At 53.3% G+C, this 24,770-nt stretch overlaps 8 protein-coding genes across 8 annotated transcripts; 5 read left to right on the forward strand and 3 right to left on the reverse strand.

The window, feature by feature from the left end:
* Positions 1–123: 123 nt before the first annotated feature.
* LRP88_05823 (uncharacterized protein) lies at positions 124–1,647 on the reverse strand (the record flags this gene model as incomplete). Its single annotated transcript, XM_083242368.1, has 1 exon — positions 124–1,647. The coding sequence occupies one exon, from the start codon at positions 1,645–1,647 to the stop codon at positions 124–126; it is 1,524 nt and encodes a 507-aa protein (XP_083101304.1).
* A 714-nt stretch (positions 1,648–2,361) lies between these two features.
* On the forward strand, positions 2,362–3,093 carry LRP88_05824 (uncharacterized protein; the record flags this gene model as incomplete). Its single annotated transcript, XM_083242369.1, has 1 exon — positions 2,362–3,093. The coding sequence occupies one exon, from the start codon at positions 2,362–2,364 to the stop codon at positions 3,091–3,093; it is 732 nt and encodes a 243-aa protein (XP_083101305.1).
* Positions 3,094–3,906: 813 nt separating this feature from the next.
* Positions 3,907–5,472, forward strand: LRP88_05825 (uncharacterized protein; the record flags this gene model as incomplete). The annotated part of the gene is made up of 2 exons (XM_083242370.1): positions 3,907–4,146; positions 4,195–5,472. The coding sequence occupies 2 exons, from the start codon at positions 3,907–3,909 to the stop codon at positions 5,470–5,472; spliced, it is 1,518 nt and encodes a 505-aa protein (XP_083101306.1).
* Positions 5,473–6,167: 695 nt separating this feature from the next.
* Positions 6,168–8,000, forward strand: LRP88_05826 (Oxidoreductase, molybdopterin-binding domain-containing protein; the record flags this gene model as incomplete). Its single annotated transcript, XM_083242371.1, has 2 exons — positions 6,168–6,283; positions 6,335–8,000. The coding sequence occupies 2 exons, from the start codon at positions 6,168–6,170 to the stop codon at positions 7,998–8,000; spliced, it is 1,782 nt and encodes a 593-aa protein (XP_083101307.1).
* Positions 8,001–8,422: 422 nt separating this feature from the next.
* On the reverse strand, positions 8,423–12,003 carry LRP88_05827 (proteasome regulatory particle base subunit RPN2 domain-containing protein; the record flags this gene model as incomplete). Its single annotated transcript, XM_083242372.1, has 3 exons — positions 8,423–8,836; positions 8,889–11,796; positions 11,864–12,003. The coding sequence occupies 3 exons, from the start codon at positions 12,001–12,003 to the stop codon at positions 8,423–8,425; spliced, it is 3,462 nt and encodes a 1,153-aa protein (XP_083101308.1).
* Positions 12,004–14,194: 2,191 nt separating this feature from the next.
* On the forward strand, positions 14,195–16,939 carry LRP88_05828 (CYTH-like domain-containing protein; the record flags this gene model as incomplete). The annotated part of the gene is made up of 3 exons (XM_083242373.1): positions 14,195–16,183; positions 16,232–16,711; positions 16,766–16,939. The coding sequence occupies 3 exons, from the start codon at positions 14,195–14,197 to the stop codon at positions 16,937–16,939; spliced, it is 2,643 nt and encodes an 880-aa protein (XP_083101309.1).
* A 1,428-nt stretch (positions 16,940–18,367) lies between these two features.
* LRP88_05829 (uncharacterized protein) lies at positions 18,368–20,105 on the forward strand (the record flags this gene model as incomplete). Its single annotated transcript, XM_083242374.1, has 3 exons — positions 18,368–18,973; positions 19,025–19,420; positions 19,470–20,105. The coding sequence occupies 3 exons, from the start codon at positions 18,368–18,370 to the stop codon at positions 20,103–20,105; spliced, it is 1,638 nt and encodes a 545-aa protein (XP_083101310.1).
* A 144-nt stretch (positions 20,106–20,249) lies between these two features.
* On the reverse strand, positions 20,250–22,826 carry LRP88_05830 (amino acid permease-domain-containing protein; the record flags this gene model as incomplete). Its single annotated transcript, XM_083242375.1, has 4 exons — positions 20,250–20,269; positions 20,324–21,425; positions 21,478–22,244; positions 22,631–22,826. 4 exons carry the CDS (start codon positions 22,824–22,826, stop codon positions 20,250–20,252), a joined length of 2,085 nt encoding a protein of 694 aa, XP_083101311.1.
* Between the last annotated feature and the right edge of the window lie 1,944 nt (positions 22,827–24,770).

Consider the following 24,770-nt stretch of genomic DNA (forward strand, 5'->3'; position numbering starts at 1 on the left):
GTACCCGCGTCCATGATTGATTGAGCGCGCTTTGATGAGGGTATCATATGCTCCCATATCAATGTCCTAATGACCTAGATGCATTGCTGCTTCTTTTCTATCTATCTTGTCTCATGTGTCTCGTCACAGCGTCGCAGAAGCCTCCCTCGTGAGGGTCCTCTGCTTCTTCTTCTTGCCGTACTTTTTCATGAACCGTAGAAATCTATTCTTGTCTGATCCATTTCCAAGTCCGGTTTCCTTGAGCATTTGATCGCATGTCCGCTCGGATAGACTGGTGACTGTCCTTGCGTATGGACTCCGCAGCCTTTGTAGATCTCCCACAATGGGCGGGAGGCTGGGGTTTCCTTCTTCGTCGGGGATGGGGGGTGGGAGCTGTACGCATCCTTCCCAGGGGCGGAGTGCCGTTGGGGCGTTCAAAGCTGATTGGACTTGGTGATCGTCTAGTATTGTGTATCCGTCTCCGGCGTCCAGACAGGACTTTTGCCCGCTTAGTCTAGGCCATATCGTCGAGGGCGCTACCCGGTATGCCTGTCCGCTGCTCGCATCCGAGAACAATGTCGTCATGAACCGCGTCGTGTACGTCTCGTCGAAACCACACATCCGTAGGGAATTGATTCGTCCCTTTAGGTGGACTATGTGGTTGCAGAAAAGGAGGTACGAGTCTGGACAGTACTCTGATTGTGGCAACGGCGACGGCATCGGTGTTTCGAACGGACTCGACACGGTTTCTTCGGTCGTCTGCTTCATGAGCTCGTCCATGGATGCGTACATCGAGGGAGACTGGAACCTCATGTCTTCGGCTGAGTTGGCTCTGCTGCTACTGCTCGCCCCGCTGGAACGTCCTGTGCCTGGTCTTGAAAGTGAAGGGCCGCGACGGCCATAGAAGCGTCGACAGAGGAGAATCAAACTCTGAAGAGGAAGAGACTCTTCTCGTCTTAGTTGCGAGTCTACAAACTCGCAGACAAGATCCTCAACATGCTCGAAATCAGGAAGAAGACAGATAGCACTATCTGTCGGTCCACAACCCAAACGCGACATGTCAACCTCGACAGCAATGCTCCGCGCATACGGTCCATAGCGATTCAGCCAGGTCGTGGCGAGGGGGTTAACCCTGCATCCCACAAAGGGCGAGAAGACGGCATGCAGCGTGACGCTCTGGAGGAACGCCACGAGAAAGTCGGCGCGAAAGGCAAACGAGACTTGGAGGTACGGAGCTAGAGGGAGGAGAGCGTCGGTTGGCGCTGCGAGGTCTCCCTCTCGCCAGACATCGCGGGTGAAGAACAGGCGGTTTAGACGCACGGGATGATCGACGACGGGGAGGATGAGGTTGCAGATTCGGAGGCGGATGTCGCCTGGAAGGCGAAAGTAGCCTGAGTCTGGTCTTGAACGTCCGTGATCCTCGAAGAAGCTGGTAAGAGTGTCGGAGAAGCTTGGAGTGTGGCTGCTTCTGCTGTGGTAGACGGCATCAAAGGCGCGGTCCCAAGCAGGAAGCCCTTTGCGATGAGAAGGCGGTTCTTGGACAAGAAACCGCGGCGTGGTTGGCGGCGAAGCGACCTGTGGGTTGGATTTACTCCTCCTGCGGGCGCTCGAAGGGTCTTGAATGTCAGTACATCTCGGTATATGCGCGAGAACATACGTACTCATCATTCTCAAGAGTCCGAGGCGCTCAGAGAGGTCGTTTCTGTGCGCTCTCACAGAACCAACACGACGGAGGAGAGATGAAGTTCGAAGTGATGGAGAGGGAGATGGTGAATCATCACCGCCTCTGGCGGCAGATGCTTTGTTTGGTGATCCCATTGTTTGTTACCGTTCGCCAGTTGCTTGACACTGCTGTGACAGTTTCCATCTCCCCTCTTTCTTTATGATGTTCTAACGAGAGTGTTTTGTTTACCATCGACAACGACTACAGCAACGACAAATAACATGCGTGAATTAAACTCGGGAACGAGGAAGTAAGCCTTTTATACTTTCTAACTTGCCTGAACCCAAATTCACATAGTTCTCACACAGATTACTTGGCTTTCCAAGTCACGGGACTCTATGTAAGTCAACTGAGTCATGAAACTCCACGCGGGAGTATTCAAGGACAAGCTTTCTGCAGAACGCAATGCATGTTGATAACTTCATTGTTTGCAAAAGTTAAAGGTCAAGATTTTCTCATGCACGATGACTCTTATCAAGGTGACTTATATAGATGGCATGTTGTCCTTTTGCCCTGTTCCCCAACTTGTCATCTTTTGTTGTGTAATGGCTGAGATTCCATCACCATCGTCAACTCGACTCTCAAATACTCTCAAACAATAACAACAACTCGAAAGTTCGATTTCTTCATCACGAAGACGAAATTCACTCCAAGTCACCATGAGTCTAGTCCCAAACACCGTCGGCCCCTCCCAGAGCGGAAATCCCTGGTCCATCGACCCCAATGACATCCGAACATTCGTCTTCTCCTACGCGATCCTCGGCCTCATGCTACTCGCTTTTGTCGGCATGATAGCCGTCGACATGTTCCGCAAGCACCGAACAGGAGAACTCCAAGAGTCCATGAGGACGCTGGGCAATTTCTTTAAGCTCCTGCTCGTCACGATGCCCAAGATCATGCTGGACCCGAGAAACCTATACAAGGCGTGGATCCTCTTCACGGATCAGTTCCGAAAGGTTGAGAATAAGCGATACGACAAGAAGAAGGAGAGCAACAGGAGAAAGGATACACCCGAGAAGGAGTTTGACAGTGAGGCTATTATCAAGAGGATGCACTCCATGTCTTCTTTATACAAGAGCCCCACTGACACATCCAAGCCATCTCCCAAGGGAAAAGAAAAGGAGCCCTTTTTCACCGGACCTCTGGAGGAAGTCAAGCTCGTCACAACAGGCTCATCCGCCTTTAACGCTGGCATAGACCTCGAACTTGGACACGGGACACGACGCGGCAGCAGTTCAGCAGACGACTGCGGCGTGGGATCCAGCAGCACTGCCGCAGGAGGATCTGGATCTGATTATTGTTCTGGGGCTGTTGGTTATGGGTCATATGGCTGTGGTGACTTTGGATCGGATGGTTGTGCTGGAGCAGATGCTGGAGCTGGATGCGATTAACTTTTCGGTGATAAACAACGAAAATTTACCACATCGACATCCCAGTCCATCGGTAGGGCTTCGGAACATCGAGATAAAGTTGCTGGGGTATGCAGAGAGCAAGTCGGGTGCTCGAGAACCTCGTTGGCCGTGGAAGGCATTGGAAGTAACATTGTTCAGTCGAGCTTGGTTAATACTTGTTGGAGGTGGTCGCCATGGACACCTCGATGACCTTGTGTCAATTTTGTGAGCATTTTTGCCCTGGTCATTTATGTGTTGGGGCTTTGATCAAGGTCTAATCCTCGATAGAGTGTGCAGTCAAGTTGTTTATGAGACACACTTGGCAATACAAAAGTTGAACATCCAATCTAACCAAGAGCCTGAACGGAGTAAAGTCAATGATCATATTCGAAACGACCGGCTATCCGGTTCATTACAAGGTTCTATGTCCGTCTTGAACGTCAGCTGAGTCTCACGGCCATCCCACAATTGCAGTCATCCAGCGCCCCCTGTCCGAATATGACCGAGGGGTAAGCTGTCAACAACCCCCAGCTTCAGCACAGGCCAATATCCATAGAGTGGCTCGCCATGCTCTCTCTCGGATATTCCCCTTCCAGTCAGGGCTTCTGAGATGTCAGCCCATGCTACGCTAAGGCTTGGACATCAGCACTAGATCTCGACAAGTCAGATACTCCACCCACGCATCAGCATTGGTGGCCAAAAACGAAGACGCTCGGGTAGAATTCCTAGTGCATGGATAGTTAAATAACCGTGAAGCCGCCCTAATCGCTCAGGCATGTCGTTCAACTCTGAAGAGCTCGACTGTCAACCACCATGGACGCTATCCGGGGGCTCTTTGGGGCCAACCCGCAGCGAGGCCAGCTTCCCAAAATTGAAAGCGATGACGTATACCCAACATCTTTGCTCGACGACACATATCTTTTTCGGGATCTGATTCTTACCTGGACTTTCTACTTCAATGATGTCCTTGATCCAGACAAACTGCATTCATCGCTGACGAGGTTGCTGGAGATTGGTGACTGGAGGAAGTTTGGTGGTCGACTGAGACTAAACGTACATTTTCCAGTACGACGAGAATGATCTGATCTGACGGCTTGTTAGGGAAATGACAGACTCGAGATTCACGTTCCCCGAGAGTTTACTCCTGAAAGACCAGCTGTGAGATATACCCACGAGGCATTCGACATGAGCATCAACAGCCACCCCCTAGGGAAAAAGATGCCAAAAGTCACTGAGAAGCCATCAACCCAACCTGGAGCCCAAGAGTTCAAGGAGTTTGCCGTAACGAGTGACGATCCCGTGAATGGATCTGACCTTTTCAAGGGCGACAAACCTCAGATGTCACTCCGGATCGTGTCCTTCTCAGACGCAACCCTGGTTTCACTTGTATGGCCGCACTCTGCCATGGATGCTGTGGGGTTCCAGGCCATGCTGAAGAATTGGTCTCTTATGATGGCAGGGAGGGAGTCAGAGGTCCTCCCTGTTCTTAGGGCGAGAGATGACATGGTCTACGACATAGTTGAACCACCAAGCGGGACGGAAGAGACAGCGCAAGAGGAATTGCATCTCGCCCAAAAACGCATCAGCGGCTTCAAGCTGGTGCTCTTCGGTCTGCGGTTTCTTTGGGATCTGCTTTGGCAGGGAGCTTGCCAATCAAAGTCCATCTTTCTGCCCAAAGAGGCTGTCGCAAAGTTGATGCGCCAGGCTTTGGAAGAGGCGACCATCACGACACCTCCTGGTGACGAGAAGCCCTTTGTCAGCGAGGGCGATGTGTTGGCGGCATGGACCACGAGGCTCATCGCATCATCAGATCCCCGAAAACTACCAGTAACGACGCTTACAACAATCAACTTGAGATATCGATTCAAGTCTTTGATGCAGACGACTAGTGTCTACACCCAGAACTTGGCGACCGCAGCTTATACGTTTCTCTCGCCAAGCATGGCCAGGGGTCCAATAGGTCCCATAGCCCTTGCGAATCGTCGGCATATCGAGGCGCAGACGACTGAGCCCCAACTCAGAGCGATAATGCGGACCCTCATAGCTGAAAAAGAAAAGAAAGATACCACACTGTTATTTGGAGAGCCCAACATGTTGCTCGTGCTCATCAGCAATTGGACCAAAGCAAAGATTATGCAGGCTGCCGACTTTAGTCCGGCGGTGATCCGGCAGGGTGAAGGGGCAGAGACGAGGACAAACAAGCCAGGCACCATGATACAGTTATCTCCTTCGACTATGAAGCAGAGCATAGTGACTAGAAATGTCATGGTGGTCAAGGGCAAGGATCACGACAAGAATTATTGGCTTGAGGGATCTCTTCTGCCGAGAACTTGGGTCAAGGTTGAAGAGGAGCTTAGAGCGTTGGGGACTGAGACATGAGGGGAAACAGATGGTAGTTCCATTGCGGTCAGCTTGAGACAAGACACATGTGTCTCACGCAGAAAACCAAAGATAGCAAAAAGATCCGAGATAGAAAACAACAATATCCTTTCGGCGATTGCTTCACCTGTAAAATGAAGGGCATTTGTTATCGTCCCCTATCAGCGTCGCATCGCCAATCTCAAAAGTGGCTGCAGGTGACTTACAGGGGCCCCGTCCACTAAATTACCCCAGCTCCCGCTTCTCCAGACAGCTTCCACTTGGGGTCACCTTCGGTGTGTCAGCCAATCATGTCCCTCTCAGAGGTGTCAAGTGACGTACTTGTCATGGCTTCCCGCGGCATCCATCGGCGATTGCTTCCCTCTAATCGGCGACCAAAAGGATGTTTCTTGTGCAAACGCGACTCTTGAGTGCGACCCTTTCACGATGATTGTTCGTGTCTCGGCATCTCTTGCTGGTTTCCCTGTTCCGAGTCCCGGCGTTGTCCACGTGTCGCCTCCGGTTGACCGCTGCTCAACAAACATGGCCTTGACATCCCCCGGACAGCGATCTCATCTTGAGATCTGACTTCCAACGTCATCTTGCAATTGTTCGTGGTCTTGTTGACCGGGGACAGTTGCCGCGCAGTCAGGTGGTCTCAAATCACCGTCGCACAAAGTCCCGGAACCTCAATTGGTGATGCTTCCTTCGATATCATGACACCTTCACCTCCAGCTGCCTTGGCCATGTTCTTGCGACCCTTCCTACGCCTGGCCAGGCGCTCACGATCCTTGTCTATTCCACAAGCTGCTCCGAGGGCACAAGCTCGCCTGCTTATCACTTCCCCCATAGCGAGAGCTGCATCAACAAACCCTCGGCCTAGTACAACAACACCAAGATACCCAAGTGCTTATATCACCATCCTCTTCGCTGGAGCTGCCTCCTTCTACGCTGCTTACTCCTTCGCCAAAGCTCCTCCCACGCGATGCGATGCCCCCTCCGACACCCGCGACCCTTCTCTCCCTCGGTATCGCATCTCTGAAGTCCGCAAGCACGATGCTCACTCTGACAACCCTTGGGTCATACACGATGACAAGGTCTACGACATTACCGAGTGGATTGGCGCTCATCCCGGAGGCAATGTCATCCTCCGTGCTGCAGGCGGTTCTATAAACCCCTACTGGGACATCTTTGCCATCCACAAGAACCAATATGTCTATGATATCCTGAATCAGTACCTTATCGGTTACGTCGACTCTGCGGACCTCGTCAATGGGAAGCCAGCACAGGAACAGATTGAGGATCCGTTCGCCGATGACCCGAGCCGACATCCAGACTTGATCACCATGACTGATAAGCCCAGAAACGCAGAAACACCAGCAGATGTCATGACGACAGAGTTCCTCACTCCTAATGACCTCTTCTATGTTCGCAACCACATGTGGGTGCCGACCATCCCCGAGAACGCAGATACACACACCCTCACTGTTGAACTCCCTGATGGTACAACAAAAGAATACACTCTGGGCGACCTCAAATCCCGTTTCCAACCTCGAAGAGTCACTGCTGTGCTCCAATGCTCTGGCAATCGGCGTCGCCACATGAATGAAGGTTCTGGGCACAAGACGAGTGGACTCCCCTGGACCGCCGGTGCCATATCCAATGCCTGCTGGGAAGGAGTCTTGCTCTCAGACGTGCTCGCAGATGCTGGCTTCGACCTATCATCTGGTCTAACCGGCGAATCCGAGGCCAAACACGTTCAATTCTCCGGGCTAGAAGCATACGGCGCGTCAATCCCCATCAAGAAAGCCATTGACCCTCAAGGTGATGTGATTCTCGCCTATGGGATGAATGGCCAGCCACTCCCGCGCGACCACGGGTTTCCTCTGAGGGCCATCGTGCCTGGCCATGTAGCTGCACGCTCAGTCAAGTGGTTGAATCACATCACCCTCAGCGACGAGGAGAGCACGACGCAGTGGCAGCGGCGAGACTATAAATGTTTCGGTCCCAATCAGACACATGTGGACTGGGATACTGCCCCTGCGATCCAAGAGTTACCTGTCCAAAGCGCCATCACAACCTGCAAACTCGGCGATTGGATAACGTCCGACAAGGACGGCTCAGAGGCACACACAAAGACAGCTGCGCTCACAGGCTATGCATACTCAGGGGGCGGCCGTTCCATCATCCGCGTCGACGTCTCCCTCGACAACGGCAAGACTTGGTCTCAAGCGTCTATCCTTCCCGACTGCACCACAAAGGACGGCGCCCCGTCTCCCTGTCTCGGCCACGGCTCTTGGGCCTGGCGACGCTGGAAGTTTGATGGCCATGTGCCGCTTACCGCATTTGAGGGAGATGAAGCATCAAAGGGGGAGAAGCGATGTGCGACATTTGTCGTCAAGGCCACGGATGAGTCCTACAACACACAGCCAGAGAGCCATGCCGCCACATGGAATATCCGCGGGAATCTGGCTACAGCGTGGCATCGCATGAAGGTCTGCACCGAATGTCCTGCCGAGACAGGGAGTCAACCACCAAAGCATGGATAAAGTCGTATGGGAACTCATAGCGATACTCTTTATCGAGTAGAGGCGTTTCGGGGTTGAGGAGTTTGGTAAATACGGCCTCGGCCCGCATATGCTAGGTGGCATTGCGTCGAGAGCTCCACGGTTGTCTCTTGTAAATCATCAAAAGCTAGTTGTTGCATCAAAATCAGAAAAGTCCACTCATTAATTGACAAGACTCGCCCTGTCATGATGGACAAGTCCGATAATTTCTATTCTTCTGACCGTGTGCACATCCCTCCGAGACGTATTATACACCATGGTGCCTTCGCCCAGAGCTCCTCTATTCCCTTCGCCGACCCTTCTAGTTGTACAATCCAACTTTCCTCCAGAACATGGTCTGCCTGTAGTATACATAGCATGCCCCTGTTCATCTTAAAGAGACGCCCGGTGCCAGCAGATTACTCTTATTCTTCCTCCTCATCATCGTCATCATCACCATCGGAGAAGTATTCGAACTCACGAGGTGTCTTGGCCTCCTCGTCGCCCTCATTATCCTCGTCAACCGCCGTTAGCACACCTGCGGCCGCGGCAGCACCAGATCCCACATTGCCAGGGGTCTGGGGTTCAGCTCCCAAGTGGGCGAAACCTCGGCTCTGGTTGCGCAGGAGCTGTCCGATCATGGCGCTGTTGGATCCTGGCCGCGAGGGGTCGACAAGGCCCTCAAGCAGCGACCGTCTCTGGTCAGATCGTCCACCACGAGTGGCTTGCTGACCAACAACAGGGGCCCGCTCAATCGTCACCTTCTTGAGCTTCTCTTCTAGAAGGGACTTTTCTTCATCTGGCTGCGTGTCATGGAGCAGCAGAGGGCCACCGGTAGGCTATAAAGCGTTAGTTCAACTGATCCCAACATCTAGATCAGTAAAATCTTACCTTCTTGACAGGCTTGTATCGGCCAGCCGGGAAGCTGATGTACTTGAGTTGGCTAGGGAGGACTCGTGTCATGTTCTCAATCTCGTAGCCAACCTTCTCCTTCTCAGGCTTCTTCTTGGTGTCGGTCGAGGCGGCCGCTTCCTTGCCTTGGCCCTCCTTCTTGTCCTTGGCCTCTTCTGTCTTCTTCTCCTCATCCACGTCCATCTTGTCGCCGACGTTCTTAGGGGGGGCGCTGTCGATGTCCATGCTCTCTCTTCGCTGAGCACGTTCCTTCTTCTGGGCACGTCGCTTGGCCTGGGCAGTCGTCGAAAGGATAGCAGTAGCGATCATAGCGGGTCCTTCCTCGGCCTTGACCTCTTGCTCGGGCGGGTACTCGAAGAGGCTGGGTCGTGTCGCGCAGTGGAACTTGAAGTCGGGGATCTCCAGGTCGTGGTCCAGTCCGATGATGGATGTGGGCGAGAAGCTCAGGGACAGGAAGTGTGTGAAGGGGAACCAGTACCAGTACTGGGTGAAGACGGCCATACCGACAATACCTGCCATGTTGAGGTTACCCGTCTGAGTCTGGAGGCCAATGGTGCAGTTGCGGCCACCGGCATCGATGATACCCAGAGCGAGAGCAGCACCAAACTTGGTCATGGCATCCTCGTGGCGATCACCAACCACCTTCTTGAGAGTCTTGCGGATGGACGACACCTTGGGGTTGAGGACCTCGTTCTGCTGAACGAGAATCATGGCAAGGGAGATCAAGGCTCCTTGTCGGACAAAGTCGGTAGGATCCTTCATCATGGGCTCGAGGAGGTCGATGGCCTCGTCAAGACCAGTGCCAGCACACGAGATACCAAGGGCCATGGCGGAACCATATCGGACGTGGGGGTTGTAAGACTCAGACAGAAGCTCAACCATGCGAGGAACACTTCCCGGCTTGCGGAAGAGAATGAAACCCAAACTCATAACCGCAATTCGGCGCACATCATCGTTGACGTCGCTCACGGCAATGTGAAGAAGCTTTCGAATGGCCTTGTTGCTGCCAGTGCCACAGTAGGCAAGGGCAACAGTCATGATACCACCATATCGCAGTGTCGGATCAGGGTCGTTGAGGAGACCTTCGATAAGGACATCGGCTCCCTCCTGGCGACCGTACATGATGAGAGCCATACCAATGGCAAGACCGCGAACAGTCTTCTCGTGTGTGGTCTCGTGAGCATAGGTGATCATGTCCTCCAGAGCCTTGCCGTTTCCGGTGCCCAGCATGATGAGACCCATCGACAGACCAACAGCCTCACCATTGAGAGCAGAGTCCTGGAACAGAACCTCTCGGAGCTTCTCAAAGATTTCCCAATCCCCAGTGGCCATTCCGGCAATACCGAGACCAAGAGCACCACCATGCTGAACAACCTCCTCCTCCGCCTGGCCGAATTGATTCTTAAGATAATCCAAGGCCTCGTCGCCGTGGTTGGCATGGATGAGTCCATATGCGTAGAGAGCACCACCCTGGCTGAAGATGGAGCCGCTGCTGAGTCCACCCTGCCTAGGAAGGTAGGGCTCAAGCAGCTTGCGGGACTGGGTGAGGTTGCCTCGGTGAATGACACCAAGCGCGGCAGTAGCGGTAAACTTGGACCAATTCACAGCCTTGCCCAGCCACTCAAGGTTGTCGCGGAAGAACTTGTCGTTGGTAGTTCCCTGGTTCATGAAGGCATTGCAAAAGGTGACAGCGGTATGGAAGATCGAGTTTCGGCCCTCGAGGCTATCGCGGACCTTGTTCAGGATGCTCGGATCGGTACGGTTGTTTCGGTAGAGGAACTCGAGGTTCAGGCGGATCGTCTTGCTGCCGTCGAGGATAGACCTGATGTTGCGGTAGGCCTTGGCTGTCTCATCGGGAAGCTCATCTTCGGGAGCCTCCTGCTTGTTTTGCAGAAGAGATTGGTTTTCGTTGGATTCCTCGGCATTCTCATCTGTGGCCGGCTTCTCCTGGACTCCAGAGGGAAGGGACGCCATGACGTTGCCCAAGAACTCCTGTGTTCCATTGTCGTAGAGGTCGAAGGCGATTTGGTAGGCATTTGCGATGGAGGTGCGGTCGCCATTCTCCACAAGAGTGCGAAGCATGCGGGAGGCTTCCACGTCGGAGTTCAGGTACACGACACACTTGGCAATCGCAAAGTAGTCGGGGTTGGGGATTTCGTTAAGGAGATCGAGAATCAAGCTCAGGATCTCAGTTCGGAAGCCCCTCTCCTGGACAATGTCCATGCAGATGCCAAGAGTGTATTCCATCAAGTCCTCGGTGGGGCCAGGAGCGTTCTCAAGAGGGTTGGACTTGGCCTTCTTCTCATCATCACTCGCACGCTTGATGACCCGTCGGAGAACATCAAGGTTCTTGGCCTCGACAGCGATACCCACCACTTGCCTGTACCGACCCTCTTGCAGACAGCTCTCGAAGAGACTATCGATCACCCGTTGCAGCGAGTCAGTGGCTTGAGAGGGGAGCTCAGCGATAGAGCCAGATCGGCCCTGCTTGAAGGCAGGCTGGAAGGTCGCCTCGAGCATGGTGTTGTCGATGGAGTCGCGGGACAGAAGTGACTTGGGGGGCAGAGTCGTCTGTGAGAAAGGCGTTGTGGGCGACATTACGGCATCGGTGCCGCTGGCGAAGGTGGTAGCAAGCTCAGGGAGGTCGGTCGTCTTGGAGGCTTGGGGAGCCGACTTCTTGGCAGCAGTGGTGGCAATGTACTGGTCGACACACTTGGAGATGATGGTCTCTTCAAACTCGCCAGGAGCATCAAGCTTGAAAAGGTCGCCGGCGGCGAGCGCGAATACCATGCTGTCATTGTAGGCCTGGAGGTGGTAGTAGACCTTGGCAAGGACGAGGGCAGCAAGTTGTCGCTCGGGGAAGGACTCGTCTTCGTAGAGAGCCTCACTTGAAACACGAAAGTCAGTTTGTGGGAACACAGGAGCAGTAAGATCGAGTCGTGACCATGACGTACATCTGGCTCAGCACAGCAGCAACCTCGGTCCAGACAGTGTCGATGTCATCGTTGAGGGTCTGCAGGGCGAAAACCTTGAGCTCCGGCTCCTCATCGGTGAGGAAGGCGAGGACGCCGGTCGCCGAGACGATACCAGGCATCTTGAGGGATCGTGACGGGTCGTAGGGACGTGCGAGTGAGGTCTGTAGCAGAGCGAGAGGCGACGCGAGCGGTTGCTGTGGCACAAGTGGTCGAGTTGAAGAAAAGGGACTATTTCCGTACAGGCCCAGGGGCATATGCAGAGCCCGAATACGGAGGAGTCGATGATGGGTTCAACAAAGGAGACGATAAGAGAATTGGGGGAATAAGAGAAAGATGGATCGGTTGGTGTTTTGCTCCAAAGAGTAACTCGAGGACGTCCACGTCAGGCACAGCTCTGCCTTGCAGCGGGTGCACGGACCATCGAGAGCTTCCAGGCAGGTGCAGGATTACATAACTCCCCTCACTGACTCAGCATCCACGTGACTCGAGAGGGTATCGCATGGAAGCATCGCGAGATTCCGCGCGACAGGGAACATGTTGCGTCACAGAGACACGGCTGATAAAACGCGGCTTGACCCAGTATTCAGCGCAAAACGCGGGCGCGGGACACTCGAACTTGGCATAATTGAACAGACATGCTAGGCACCTCTGCCTTTATTATCACAGAGACCAGTGGAACCCCAGAAGCACGTGCAGTCTTGTACCATCTCCAAAGTGAGGACCTCTGCATGGATGCCGTATCATAATCACCGCCACCAAATCGAAGATGAATCTTTCAGCTTCTTGTTCATTGTTGAATCATGATTCTGAGAGATTGGTTGGACTTCAAAGTTCCTTTCACTTTCTCACGTGCGACTATCTAGCGCAAATGCTTGATAGAGCTCTATGCATCTTTCAGCCTCGGGGAGCAAGACGAAAGTAAGGCCAGAGCACAATGCGATCGGCAGAGCATTTTATTCCATGACTCACGACTTACCATATCGGGGCTTTATCACAGATTGATACCCTCTCGGTAGTTTTATTTTGCATCAGTATCAGGATGATCGTCTCTATCGTCACAGCTTGAGCGCACAGGAGCTCCCCCAAGACCCCTACTGACAAGGATGACGTCGACGTACGAGCACGGAGCTTGAAACTTTTTGTAAACAAAGTCTCGCGATGAAGAGAAATGCTCCATGAGGAATCACTGGCGACAAGGCTGAGGACCAGACCATTCATGTTGAGCCCCTGAAATAGAACACAGATTGGCCTCCACTATCAAGCGCACGGCATCTGGGTATCTAATGCCTGCTGCTCTGTTGGCGCATTGCTGCCGGGCCCTGATGAGGAGTGACAAGTAGCGCGTCTCACCTCAGGGCTAACCTGACCTGAAATTGTACTAAGCTCCCCAGGGTCGAAATGAGTGGTACCTCAATCGCCATACTGATTCGCTCGTTGGCCCAGGTATCCGCCATCAGTCGCAGCATGGCCTCCAAAAGAAAGAAAGAAAATCCTTAACAAATTCTGCCCAGTCACCATGTACCGTGGCACGCAGGTCGACAAAAAGACAAAACATCTGCGCAGAGAGATTCAAATTAGATTATCCGTCTCTGAAGGTAGCTCTGAAGACATAATAAGAGTAATAAAATAATTTATAAGAAATATCTAATACATTTACTAGATTAGGGTAGCGTTTTAGTATATTTATGTAAATTTATGGGTAAGTTTTAAGAAGAGTTAGATTATCTTTGCCGTGCTGGTGTCTCGTTTATTTTCGACCTCCAGGCTACGTGCTTGGGCACCCCTGGAGCTCTAGCGCCAGGCTGTCGCCCATCTTTCTTTGTCGCCAGAAAACGACGACAAGACACCAACTCTGGCAAGCAAAACGATCATGGCCATTTGAAGTGACACGCAGCTTCAGCGCACACGACCCGCCAGCCTCTCCTTCTGTCTGTCCGCCGTCCAGCCGCGTCCATATCATCCCGTTTGCGATCATCGTCTATCAATCATCAATCGTCAATCGTCAATCGACAGCGTGGCAGCCTCGCCATGGCGGCTTAAAGATCCCCCCCAGTCATCCATGTCCGCTTGCGACGCCTTCTCCCTGGCGCGACGACGAACGCCATCCATCGCCCACAGCCGCCCAAACCACCGCTTCGACCGCGGACACGACCTGTTCATATTCTGCTGCGCTTTACGCATAGTCGCGTCGACGATCTGATGCGAGACGGGCCATTGCCGCTGACATTGTCCTGTCGTCGTCTTCCTTCGCGCCGACCCAGGGCGGCGTAGTGTTGTCGCAAATTCCACCCTCGGCTTCAATCCGCTGCCATGGATCTTCGATCTGTCCTCAACACGTCGGATGCCGGCGACCGCGCTCCGGCCAAAGCTCCTCCAAAGCCGCAACAACCCCCTCCGCCGCCTCAACAGCATTCGCAGCCTCATCCGCAACAGCAGCCTCATCATCATCGTCCGCCCCAGAGTCCAGCTGGGGCTCCTCCTCCGCAGTATTATCGCGACTATAATCGTCAACCACCGCCTCAGCCCTCGCCAGGCAAGCCGGCACCGCAGGAGTATCCTCCGCATGCTGGTCGTCCTCACCATCAACACCAACAGTCCCAGTCACGACCACAGTCGCGGCCGCCGTCGCACCCTCAGCAGTCGCCTCATCAACCCCCTGCCGGGGCATACCCCCCTCCCTCACCGTATCAAACGCCGGGGCCAGGTCCATATCCGGGGCGTCCTGCGCCGCCGCCTCTTCAACCTGCAGGTTCTTTCCACGACGTGCGCTCGCCCAGCGGCCCAGCTCCAGCTCAGTCTCCCTATCGAACCGCGGTGACTCCATCGGCATCTGGCGGTGCTGGATATCCTTTCCCTACGCAGCCCCCTGCGGAGATGGCCAGCCCGGTACAGCGTCAACAGTATCCACCGCAGTATCGGGAAAGTTTTTCTCAAGGCCCCCCAAGCGGGCCCCAAGCTCATCCACCTGCCTATGCCGCGGCTCAGCAGCAGCAACAGCAGCATAGCGTTCCGCACACTCCACCCGTTGCGACTAACACTCAGCCTTTTGTTCATCAACGCTCCCAATCAACACACTCAACTCCTACGCCCACCTCTGCTCAATCCCAGCACCCATACGGGCCGCCATACAGTCACGGTAGCCCCGTCGCCGCATCGCGCCCGCCTCCTGGCGAATACAATCGACAACCTTCCCAACCTGCGACGCCGATTGGGCCTCCTTTGTCTGCTGGCTCTCGACAACCTTCGAACGCAAGTGGCTTTGCGCAGCCGCCCAGTCCCTATCAACAAAGGCTATCCGCGACCGCCGCTCCAGTAGCGCAAGCACAGGCACAGGCACAAGCACAAGTACAAAGCTCACCACCACCACCTCCCCCTCCGGTCAAGCGTATATCTAGCAGCTACGGCTCGCCTGCCCCGGACATGCACCGACGATCTCAGTCTCACAGCGAACGAGCACCAAGCGCATCAGTCAGTCCAAAAACACGTGTACCATCGCTCCAAAGTAACCCCGATCCCCTCGCCGCATTTGCAGCAGACGCCAAAGCCAAGCAGGCTCAAGCGCAACAAGCTCAACAAGCGCAGCAAGTTCAGAAGGCCCGGCAGGCCTCTATTCCTCAGCCCATGGCTATCGACAGTGAACGCGCGACAACCCCGGCGAAGCGAAAGCTCGAGGATCGCGACCTAAGCCCCAAAGAAGAACCTGAGCATCAGGAAAAGCGCGCTCGGCCCAGTGGGGTCAACGGCAGCCATGCTGCTCAATCCGTTCGTGGATCACAGCCTCCTAGCTCACCCGTGGTTCAAGCACGCAAGAAGCGGAGGAATCGCGCCCAGCCGCCGGTTTGGGCGCAGGATGTCAGAGAGTTGAACAACAAGATGCCCAATCACGCAAACTTTGTGTTGCAGAAGAGAGTGCACTCACATATCAACGGAAAACCCGAGGCCAGCAACCGCACCAGTCGTCACGCTTCTCCCGAGTCAACAAGAGCCAACCCACCCGCTCCCCCTGCTCCTCCAGCCGAAGCCGGACCGCAAGACATTCTTGGTGCTTGGGAGCCCAGCATCACAGGTGTCAAGCCATACGAGGAGATCTCCAGAAGAGTGGCCGACTTCTTGTTTGTCAACATCATCAACATTCCCGACATGGGCGAAATTGTCAGCCGAAATATCCAGTTTGAGATTGAGGCAAAGTTGGGCACACTCATTGACAAGGATACCAACCATCGAGTGGACCGCGCTCTTGACTCGGAATGTGTTTTGCAAGAAACCCAGCGCGTTGCCTTCCGAAGCAGCATGACTGAGGTGAGTCAGGTCTGATGGCGTAGGCTGATTCATGCTAACAACGGACAGGCACAACACAAATACTTCAACGACTTCCTCAATGAGATTGTCAAACAAACTCACCCACGCGCTCCCAATGGAGGCAACCGTGTCCAGGTACACTACAAGCACCGTCGAGAAGTTGACCGGTTCTTCGAGCTTCCACCAGAGCTGCAGGCGCGGATTCCCGGGTGCGTCCGCAGTCGTCTTGGCTCAAGGATGAAGAGCGTCCGCGCCAGAGTAACTTACGATCAGAAGACCCGCGAGGTTCTTGCCAAGATCATCAAGGCGCGTGTGGCAGATCTCGACATCCATTTCCCTCAGTGTCCAATGGACTGCCGCATCAGCATCAATCTCGAAATGAACTGGGACGGTCCTGCAGAGGAGTTGGAGCAACTAGGGAACCATCCAGATCGTCAACCTGACCGAAACAAAGATCGCCTCAGCTACACCCACGGGCATTACCAAGTTGACCTTACTCAGGTCACACACGCAGCCTCTGGCCCAGGTGTAAGTTTCCATGCCCAACATTCACCCTCAACTCACCGTACTAACTACTTCCAGGGCGCACAGCGGATGGAAAAGGAGCACGAACTCGAGATTGAGCTCAACCCTACCGTCCTCGTCGACCAAGGCCGCAGAGCTAGTAGTGGACAACCGCACCGTTACCAAGAGCTCGTCGAGGGCTTTGTCGACAATGTGCGCGTTCTGGCTCGCAAAGCAAGGGACCTCCAATGAGAAACCCATGCGCACGGCCACAACACCCCCAGTAATGATATCATAATTTTTTGTCCAAACGACAGCGGTTCTTTTTTAAAACGGCGGGAACGAGAAGGGGCGCTCATGGAAGAAGGCAAGCGAGAAAGAAAGCAAGCAAGAAAGCAAGAAAGACGGGGTAAATTTACAAACAAACAAACAAAACAAAGGTAGTGTTAGTCAAACGAGAACGAGGTTCTGCATATTAGCTAGAAATCCGGGATTACCAATTGTTACCTTTATGGGTGGGTATATGCGAAAAAAATGGATGGGCCTTGGGATGTCGGGAGAACAAAGCGTGGCGTCATTCTTGATTTACCGTTTAGGTACCTATTCTATCTTGGTTTCTTTGTCAAATACTTTTTCAACCTCTTGATTCTTTTGTGCTCGTTGTGGCTTTTCACATGGACTTTATTTGGGAGAGAGGGGATGGAGTTGTCTGGTGTGTGTGTAAATACAGCAATTCATATCCACTTGAGTGCCCGTTTTGAGCCTCACTTCGATTACTTTGCAAGGCCTGTTTTTATTGAGTTACAGAAACTAAGGACATGACAGTGTCTGGAAGGCCAAGCCCTCCAACATCAGTGAAGGAGAAGAAAGATGATGGTTAATTAACGTCCAACCCAAGATTGGTGAACCCTTCAGTTTCTGATCACTCTAGGGTGTTGAGGGTAAGAAACGTGCCTAGATAGCTTCACCTCGCACCAGCTCCTCTACAAGCACAACCTATGGGAAATCTCGCTGAAAGAAGAAATATCTTGTTATTTGATCTCGTGTTAAGCATGCTTCGCTCGAAGGAGAAATATTTCCATTGTGTTCTTATTGTTTTCTGAGTTGGTCGTGTAAGTGAATGGCTCGCACGCGAAAACTGCCACTTTAGTAAATTCAGCATCGGCGCTAACCAGAAACGGAGAATTTCACAACCCGTTCGGGTCCCTCACATTATTCTCACACTGCTGCACCTACTGACCTCGACCAACAGCTTACATATTTATACCGTTGTTGCCTTGACGCCTCGAGATTCTTCCATCCGACATTTCATCTCCTGATACAACATCGCCCAGTTCAATCAATCTTTCCAATTACATGATATCTTCTTGATATTGCGAAAGACGATTTCAACATGTGCTGGTGCGGTACCTGCTCTCCTCGTGAATGGGAACGTCCCAAGCACTGGCTACCACCTTGGTGTGGTCTCTGCCAGAATGATGTTTTTGGTTGTGACGACCTTGTCATCTTGGGTGAGGCTTTTTCTTCATTTCTATGGCTTTCGTCTTCTTACCGAGCTCAGTGATCCGTCAGAACCCAGAGGGTACCATCGAAGTAATCGACACATTACCAGGGTACAAGAATGAGGCTCCTGGCATCACTCTCACTTCAGACCTCCAAAAGTCAGGAAACGAACACAACATGATCAAGCTGCAGGATAACAGCTACACCAGGGAGAGGGTGGTCTGTCACGGTGAATGCCTCGAGGCCATCGCGCCGTCTCGGGTTCCTGAAGTCCTGCAACGGGCGGCTTGCACCTTTGTCCCCTCCAAGGTGGTTCGCGAACGACGGGAGAACTGGCTCATCTCGAAAACTGCTCAAGTTGTGTCAACCAGCGTGAAGTGGCTGCCTCCCGAAGTGTCCATCGTTATCGCCCAGCAGTGCGCTTCAGCCTTGGCCCTGTCGCACGCCGAGTCCCTCGCAGAATCCGTCGCCAGCATGGCAGCCCGTCGGAAGCCCATGTTCATGGCCATGGTCAAGTATCCCATGTGGGCTCGGTATGCCATGTTTGATGGCGTTGCCTACGTTGCGGAACTGTCGAACTTGCGGTTTCCAAAGGGGGTGACGGCCGTTCCCGTGCTCCGGACAAGCAAGATCGACACTCTTTATGTCGCCCAAGATCACTTGGGCATCAGGAGAGTCATGCTTGGGAACTCTGAAGAAGCCCCTCGAGCCTCTCCGGAACCTGGTCTCTGGTGGTGGGCAAGTTCGTTTCAACAACCAGGACAACTTCACAGTCACTCCGACGTACGTACAGCCACACCTCCTCCCTGGAATCACTACTGACATCTTGGGCAGGGTATCAAATTGCGGAAACTGTCAACTGTGTCTCACGGAATCACTAAGGAAGTAAAGCCCGAGCACATGTGGGTTATTCCCCAACCTTTGAAGAAACGGCTCCGTATCCACAAGGGAGGATATTGTTATCGCATCCCCCGATTCAACTTTTTCGAATGCAACCATCCGGATATCGTTGGCTATTCGGCTTGCTGGTACAAAACTGTTAGAGCGATCCACCCTCACTTTGCCGGCGAAGACATGAGCTTCTACGAAGAGAGAGCAGAAGAACACCCAACGGTAACCTGGCTGTACATGCCGATGGACAAAGGCGAGCTGGTGACGGAGCTCTGGGAGTCAAGGGTCGAGATTCACGACGTCGGTAGACCGGAATCTCGGAGGATACAGTCCCTAGTGGTACGTCTACTGGCCTCGCATAAAACGCTTCATACTGACCTTTCCACAGATGAAGACAAGCCAGGGTCGCATGTGGAACATCGGCCTACACTCGAGGCGCCACCCTGGCGTCTGGACTCTGCTGGATAAGCCATCTGCGAGTCCTTCACGCATCTACATCGAAGATGCGCTGAACGAGCCACCCCAGTTGGCTTTCGAGTCCCCCGACCCGAACGAAGGGCAAGAAGGAAACCCGCCATGGGTGCCCTACAGAAGCTCCAGCCAACACTATCAACAGCAGAATGGGGGCTTCGATGACGAATATTGGTCTCCCTGGGACAACGACCTCGACGACGAGTATCTCTACTCGTCGGCTCCGCTGTGCGGGGTGAGCAAGCTGTCCTTCTGCCGGGGCGAGGCGGATGGCATACCAGATTGTGTCCTGGGGATGCTCCTCCACTACGGGGACGGGTGCAAGAGGGCTGTGGGCAGTGTCCGTCCGGATCTCCTTGATCCGGTCGTCGAGGTTGGAGACTCCAAGGGGGTGTCTTTTCGTCTGAACAAGTGGAACAATGTGGTGGAGGCGACCCTGTCAACACTTGATCAAGTCGACGGGTGGGTCAAAGTTCCGTGGTCTGGTACACTGATGTGGTGGTTTTCCAGTTACCGCTGTGAGATCTCCCACGAGGGAGGGGACAATGATTGACAAGTTGATCAACTTTTGCCTCTAGTGTTGCTAAAAGCCCTCGCGTCTTCTCATCCAATATCATAGACACGGTCATTAGTTGACCTTGGTTGAAAGTACTTGAAGGTTAATGACTGGTAAAATAACTGACACCCCAACACCAACCTAAGTAACCCATCCTGGGCCTATTGTTTTCCTGGTATCGCATCATCCATCAGCTTCTAAAGTATATCAGTTACCCCTATATCCCATTCCATACCCTCCTCCGTTGTGCTGCTGTCCATGACCTCCTTCGTAGAACCCCTCAAAGTCCGTTCCTGCATATGGGCTCGTTGAATGCATCGGTACTTCCTTTGCCTGATTCTGATACTGCCCTGTGTCGAAATCCCTCAATGCGTTATTCTCATCTGCCTCCCAGCTGTGGTACACCGTCTCGTGGACAAGCACATAGCCACCACTGCCTCGACCCGGCTTGCCTCCCGACTCGGTGAAGTCGTCGGCCAGCTCGAATTCGGGCTTCTTCTCCACCACAAAGATTTCGCTTCTCTTCTTCTTCCTGCGCCAGGCAAACGCAACGAAGCCGATGAACCAGATGACGCCTCCTCCGATGACTGACCACGAGATGGTGGGAACGAGCCACCATGTGAGTGTTTGTGTGATCGTCGTGGGCTTGATCCAAGTGGTGACGATGGGCCAGAGGCCACCAATAATATAGATTGTGGCGCAAACGACACTGAGAACAGGGTTGAAATGCTTGCCTGTCATCTGGCGCCATGTTTGAGGAGGTGAGGTCGGGTTGTGAGGCGCGTCGGCATCTGTCTTTGGTGGGCCTCTGAAACGCAAGATGAGAATACCCAGGCCAAGGAACACGCCAAAGAAGGCATTGATGGTGTATGCGCTCAATTTGGTGAGCAGGTCGTAAGCATCGTCATTGCTCATTCTCCAAGTGGCAAAGATGAGAATGAAGCATGAAACCAAGTGCAGGATGAAGGCGCCGACTGGTGTCTTCTCACGATGGTCCTCGGGGGAGAACCAGCGGATGCGCCAGAGAGAGCTGAACATTCCCCTTTGGTAGAACCAGTTCAATAAGCGTCCCACAGAGATGTCTCCATCCTGAGCAAAGAACTTGGCGTAGGGGATGATGCCTTCCTTGGCGATCTCTTGCTTAACACGCGCAGCAGTATATGTCATGACAATGATGTTTCCCAAGCTTGAAATGGCAAGGAAGGCATTGAAAATTCGGAATCCAGTGTCACTGCTGGACAGGGAGCCAAGTGTGAGATCGAAGAATGCTTGTGCCACGTTTTCTTCTTCCTGCAGCTTGGCGGGGACGACAACCATCTGAGAGGTATTAGTAAATGTGTGCTTCCAATTGCGATTGACTCGAACTTACATAGGAAATGTTGACGGCCATATAAAGCAAAATGACCGTGCTGATGCCGATGATCATGGCAACTGGATGTTTCCGCCTCGGTCGGCTGATCTCGCCCATGACATAGTTGGGCTGCTCATAGCCAGAAAAGCTAAAGATGATGGCAAGAAATGCATGGGCATATCCGTTTGCATCCTTTGAAGAGTCGCTGAAGGCCTTTGAAGGAGACGTGTTTTCGGATATGACATTCTTAGTCTCTTTCAATCCGCCAGCGCCGGCCACAATAGCAGTAACGATGATGAGTAACAGGATCATGACCTTGACGATGGCCAACAGGTTGTTGAGCATGATACCACCCCTTCGAGAAAAGGTATGGATAAAGCAGGTCAGGATGGCAACAGCAATGGCAACGCCTCTGACGGTACTAGGCTCTGGGTCTGTTTGCCCCGAAGCCATGAGCACTCTCATGGCGAAGCTGATGCAGTTACCAGCCATGTTGCCCAATGCGATGAAGCCAATCGCGAAAAGAGAAGTGCTCAGAAGCACTGTGCCCTTCCTGTACGCCGGCTTTCGGTAGACGTACTGGAGATAGTTAAGGTCACCGCCACTTCGAGGAACACTTTGTTCAACCCCGTTGATGACATATCGGGGTACATTGAGGCCGTACTCAATGTACACGTGGGTGCCGGCGAGACAATAGATCATCCCAGCGAACCATAGGAGTAGTGAAGCTCCCGTCGAGTGAGTCCCTTCCATCACACGCTGAGGCGAGTTGAAGATTCCCGTTCCTGTAGTTTTCTGGTCAGCATCTTCTCGGCTTCAGGGTAGCAATCATAAAGTGACGATACACAATGGTGGCGTAGCGCAGAGTGGATTGATCCATCGTAATGTCGGCAAAGTGAACAATTCAAGATCTGGGGATGACGCCAAGTTCAAGAAACGAAGATCGCTCGCTTGACAAATGGAAACTGAAGCACTGGCCAAGCAAGAGCGATCGATCCTTCGTCCGATCTTGCCATGACAGCGGATATCCCCACTTGGATTGTCACTGACACCTTCCACTCTCGCAACTTAAATCCAACCTCGACAAAACATCGCCAGATCGTCCAATTGCTTGAGTTCTGAGAGCTTTCTCTTCCTCAATTGCGAGTTTGCGAAAACCAAAGACACTTACCAATCATTCGGTTAACCACCAAGCAGACGACGTCGAAGTATCCCAACTTGAACGCCTCCTTGGGCGCAAATGTGACGATCTCATTGGGATTGTCGGGATCTCCCATGATTTCCTCAATGTCGCTGTCTATGGCCGGTGCCTCTCGGTTCCGGACTTCGGTTTGGTGCCCTTGATTGAATTGCGCAAAGTCGTCCATCTTTGCGCTGGTGTATCGCCGTCGACGATCCTCTTGTGCTAACTCGATGCTGGAGCTAGATTTGAGGCCAGTTCAAAAGCCAGGCCGAACGAAGAGCTGGCATGAAGTCGATGCAGTCGTCAAGTCAATTAAAGACACGCATAGGCAAGGAGTGAACCAACACACAGACTGCGGTTATCAGGGGCAGTGAGAGTTAAGTAACGCATCTGGCATCCTGGACGCAGGGCGCGACAAACACCACCAAAGCCGGGCGCACAGCATTGAACCAGGATTAGCAACCGACCAAGCAGAACGCACCGCTTCAGCCTCTTCACGCATCGTGTGACCCATGCCGTCCTAGGCAGACTCGTCATTAGCTTGGCGACAAGCTCCCTACAGCCTTATCCATGTGTCTGCCTTGCCGATACGTTCCAACCGCGTCAGAAGCCGGCCGCTAATAATGGGGTTCCTAGCGCCTCCTGTGCCACTTGAACCACCAATACATTACCCCTGCGTTTGCACAGCCCCCAGACATGCCAGGCAAACGGACGGGGCCAAGCCGAGCTGAAGACCTGGGGACGATCAAGTCTTTACGCGGGGAAGCTTGCTCGGAACTTGGGTTGTGGGACTCGGCTCAAGATGACGAGGACCCATTATCAACCACCCTCTGTCCGACATTGATAAGGGAAAATCCCTCTCGTCTCTCCGACGGCCTGCAGCATCGATGACCGGAGAGCCGGGTGTCCAGGATGAGAGATAGTTATGGGACGACGTCCGCCTCGATTTGCTGTGCCCTTCGCAACGCCCACCCCACCGAGACCAGGCTCAAGCAGATGTGCGTGTGCTAGCCCGCATGAGTGACCGATACCATCTCACCCGGAACAACCACCCATCCCTCCCAATCTCCGTTACCCCCGCTGCCTGGTTGGAAGCAGGGCACACGAGCTCTTCTGTCTTTGTCCCAGGGCTGGACTCACGCTGTTTGGTCCTGTCTCAGCCAGTTCGTACGCGTCTGACGCCTCTGTACAAGTCCTGCACACCCACTTCTTGCCTCTCATTTCAAGAGGCTCTTCGGCCCTTGCTTTTTCGCACCTCTCAGACGAAGGACCGGTGCGATATCCCCCTCAGATACCCTCTAACCAAGCCCTGTCCAACTGTGCACTCGGTGGCCTCCTAACCGACAGCCTGGCTTATGGATCTCTCTCTTATGAGGATACCACCCACGCACCCGTGAGGGAGTTCCTGCTTGCCACCTCTTCCCATAGTCTTACTTTTATCGACGCTGCGCCAAGTGATCACCTTCACTCCTCCACCAACACATCCATCTCATGCCACTTGAGGCCCTTGCTTGACACCGGCGGAATCGTACCTGATGGCAGGTCCTCTCCAGATTGGAGATCTTGTCAGTCTTGGGCGGCTAGCTTGGGAGATTTATGATGCCGGTTGGTCTGAAGATCGCAATGCAAGTAAGTGCCCAATGCTCCAACCATTATTTCCAACCTCCACGTTGGGCTGCCTTGCAAGGCTCCCTGGGCACATCGCCGTTCGCCGTCGTTGGCTTCCTTCGCGCACGACTCCTGCACACGATGTCCTTCAAAACTCTATCGAGCTATTATCTCCTTCCCTTTTCGTTCGACTAGTCATGCTGACTGTCATTTAGCAAAACAGTATTTGGAATTTTGGAGAGATGTGAGAGGACTTGCCGAGAACCTCGACATCCTCAGCAGCGTGATTACACAGGCGGATAATTCCCTCCAGAGAGAAAGACAAAGCGTAAAGACCAGAGTGCGATGGGATCGGAGATCACTGATAGAAATTGTCGGCGACTATGACGGTACACTTCGAGAATGCCGTGAACTTCTCGAATCAAACATACGGTATCGTGGGGGAAGCGGCCCGCTCCGAAACTTAGAATGGAACATCCTCGTTCAACCTACTGCCGACCGGCTGCGCCAGCGCATCATC

Source organism: Fusarium phalaenopsidis, assembly GCF_050370095.1.
Source record: "Fusarium phalaenopsidis strain FUZ10S chromosome Unknown contig_32296, whole genome shotgun sequence".
In the NCBI taxonomy this organism is placed as follows: domain Eukaryota; kingdom Fungi; phylum Ascomycota; class Sordariomycetes; order Hypocreales; family Nectriaceae; genus Fusarium; species Fusarium phalaenopsidis.